We start from the raw sequence: 3006 nt of genomic DNA, 5'->3' as shown, positions 1-3006 counted from the left end.
TTGTATATTAACATTTCAACTAATATGGCACTTCATGTTTTCGTTAAGGTTGTAATGACTATTAACGGTCAAGTGATGAAAATATTAGAAGTTGATAACATTAGTTTTTAAAATGCAACTTTTCATAATTCAACAAAAAAAAAATCACAAGAAATTAGTGACCATTTTTTAGTTTACCCTTTTTAGTTGCATGTATATAATAGAGTAAGGTGGATGTTAGAATAAATTGTATCAGTTATGGAGCGGAGATGAATTTAGCAATATCTATCTCCGACCGCACTAGTTGTCATTCTTAATTATTATTAAATTCTTTTCAATTTATATTTAGGTTAGTTCTAGATGGACTTGGTAATCTATTTTATTGTTTACGATAATATTTGAAAGAGTCGGGTCAATTTGCGGTTGAATTTAAATAAGGTATATATGTCTAAAACATATCTAATAAAAATAAAAATAAAGCTAAACTCTTCAAATATAGGAAAATAAATCCATTTTCGGCAATTACAAGAACTCGAATAAAACCTGATCCAAAAAGTTTGTAAGCTTCATAAAAAAGAGAACTCCAATACTACAGCAAAAACCAGGAAGAGGAGGGTTGATCCTTAGTTGTAAGTAGATTTTGATTTTTGATTCATCACAACAACTGGGTATTTGCGAGCATTCTTGATTATCTTAGTTAAAGCGGCTTGGCCAAGATCAAGCCCACAAACATCAGCTAAACGAACAAGATAAAGCAAAACATCGGAAAGCTCATCTTCTAAGTGTTCTTTCTCATCAGCACTCCAGTTAGGCAGTCCTTTCCCAACTTCCCCTTTCCATTGGAATATCTCTGACAGCTCTCCAACTTCTCCCACCTGCATTATTTTAAAACCACGTAAATCTAGACATGGCAGGCTCTAATACGATTATTTACTTTTGTGTTTATGTTTATACAATAGACACAAGTTTCATTTTTGTTGAAGTCTAACACTCGGTGTCCAATATATAAAATTTCCTAAAACATGTCAAAAACCTAAGTTGCTTCTTTGTTTTCTTCAAGTAACTTTGTCTCAACATATGAAGACATGAGTATGAGAATATGATTTTAGATATTCCTTTTTCTGTCTCACTAAATTAGCGACTTTTTAATTTTTTAACTTTAAAAAATGAAATTTATTGTGGATATTAAAATTCGAAAATATATTATATAAGAAGTTTAACCTTAAAAAAGTCAAACATCATATTAAAACATAACCGTAACCAATAATCTCAATCAAGTTGAAGTAAAACAGAGATGATGGGGAAAAGCTTAGAGAGTGGACTTACTAGTGCTAATAAGAGATTCCTTGGACTATGATATTCATCCCATCCTCTAACTTGTGCAAACTCTGCAAGCCTGATGCTAAGGTCTTTAAGCGAAACATCCTTTGATTTACTACCAATGCTATCATAAGAATTCTCCATTTCACCTCTCTGATTTCTCATCTATGCCATATTTTGAGACACGCATGCCTAATTTATAGACAAAGTATGGCGGAGAGAGAGAGAGAGAAAGGGAGATGCTACCATTATTTCCACTGTTTCTCTCTCTTTTATCTCACAAAAAGCACTATTTGGTTAGTGGAGATTGGATAAGCACTTTTGAGTATGAGTATAAAAAATAGCAATAATTTTAAATGTAGATTCAATCTCGAATTATTAGGTGGTTGCATTTAGCATATCCATAAAATTAAAGATTAATTTTTATTTTAATGAAATGGATTATTATTTTTTTAAAAAGTAAATATATATTAAAATAAAAAAATCAATTCAACTTATTTTAGTTAAATTGAATCGATTTGAGTAATTCATTTAAAATAATTTTAAAATTGGTTCAAGTATTTATTTGAACTATTATATTGATCAATTTCTAATTTAATTTGACTCCTATTCAATTCCAACAATTATGACTGAATCGAAAAAAAAATTATCAATTTTATTAAAATTACTTTTCTTAAGAGATCACATTCAAAACTCAAGATAAAAATAATAACATCACGTTAAATTCATATTTATTACTTATTTAATATATATGCCAACAATTTTTGATTTCGTGGAAAGAATATTACGTTGCAGATATAAAACTTAAATTTAATCCTAAAGAATTTCATTTCCTTCCGTCTCTAATTATATAAAAGATATTCACCATGTTTTTTCTTTCCATTTTGGTTCTTTTAATATGTTTAAAATTAAATTCTAATTTCTATCTCTTTACATTTTATAATGTTACTAATTAGTTTTACATTTTTATAATGTTATTAATTAATTGAAAAGTTAATGTTGTTAACTTTCAATTAAAATGTTATTTGGTTATACATAATTTGAAAGTAAATTTTAAATTCAAAAATAGAGGAATTAAAATCGAATCGACCGAGATACGGTTCGAAAAGAGACATCAGTTTGATTGACCCATGAATACAAACTGATTGAACCGCTTTTTATTTTGAAATATTTATTAATGATTTATTTTATTGAACCGCATTTAACTAATAATCTAATTAATTCAATCATTAACCAAATTTTGAAAATCTTACTTGAAAGTATATTTTAATTTCTAAAGTTTTAGTTTATAAAATCTTAACATAAACATGTTTTCTATTATTAAATTATAAAATAAATTATTAGCTCTGCGAATGTTTTCCACAAATGTAGTGAAATGGACAAAGGAGCATCATTACTTTTATTATTATTATTGAGAATTGCAATACCAATCTGGACTATCAATAGCATCATGGTACTATTTCATCAGTAACCACATGAAATGTTTGTACAAAGCCTTGTTTATGGGTCAAGTTGCATCCAAATAATTTATATAAAAGTTGGGGTAATTTTAAGTTTGATTGAATAATTTCATTTTAAATAAATTTCTTTTGATTATTTTTAATGTTATTGTCTTCAAATTTGTCAATTAATTTGGAATATTATTATTTTTAAGATTTGTGGTACTTGATTAGTCGTTGTTTAAGAACTTTTAATATCAGTCTAATG

At 27.1% G+C, this 3006-nt stretch overlaps 1 protein-coding gene across 1 annotated transcript; it reads right to left on the bottom strand.

Annotated features, from left to right (window-relative positions):
- Positions 1-442: 442 nt before the first annotated feature.
- LOC108485684 (uncharacterized) lies at positions 443-1624 on the bottom strand. Its single transcript, XM_017789541.2, has 2 exons — positions 1306-1624; positions 443-854 (listed from the first exon to the last, which is right to left on the bottom strand). Exons 1-2 carry the CDS (start codon positions 1462-1464, stop codon positions 603-605), a joined length of 411 nt encoding a protein of 136 aa, XP_017645030.1. The 5' UTR covers positions 1465-1624; the 3' UTR covers positions 443-602.
- Positions 1625-3006: the final 1382 nt, after the last annotated feature.

This window comes from Gossypium arboreum, chromosome 7 (genome assembly GCF_025698485.1).
Source record: "Gossypium arboreum isolate Shixiya-1 chromosome 7, ASM2569848v2, whole genome shotgun sequence".
NCBI classification, from domain to species: domain Eukaryota; kingdom Viridiplantae; phylum Streptophyta; class Magnoliopsida; order Malvales; family Malvaceae; genus Gossypium; species Gossypium arboreum.
The sequence above is the reverse complement of the archived record's forward strand: the minus strand, read 5'-3'. Positions and strand labels throughout refer to the sequence as shown.

What these genes read in the sequence shown, in the direction of transcription:
- LOC108485684 (XM_017789541.2), bottom strand. Translation starts at nt 1,464, where the DNA reads ATGAGAAATCAGAGAGGTGAAATGGAGAATTCTTATGATAGCATTGGT. An exon ending in GGAATCTCTTATTAGCACTA is followed by an intron (nt 855 to 1,305) that starts GTAAGTCCACTC and finishes AAAATAATGCAG; the next exon opens with GTGGGAGAAGTTGGAGAGCT.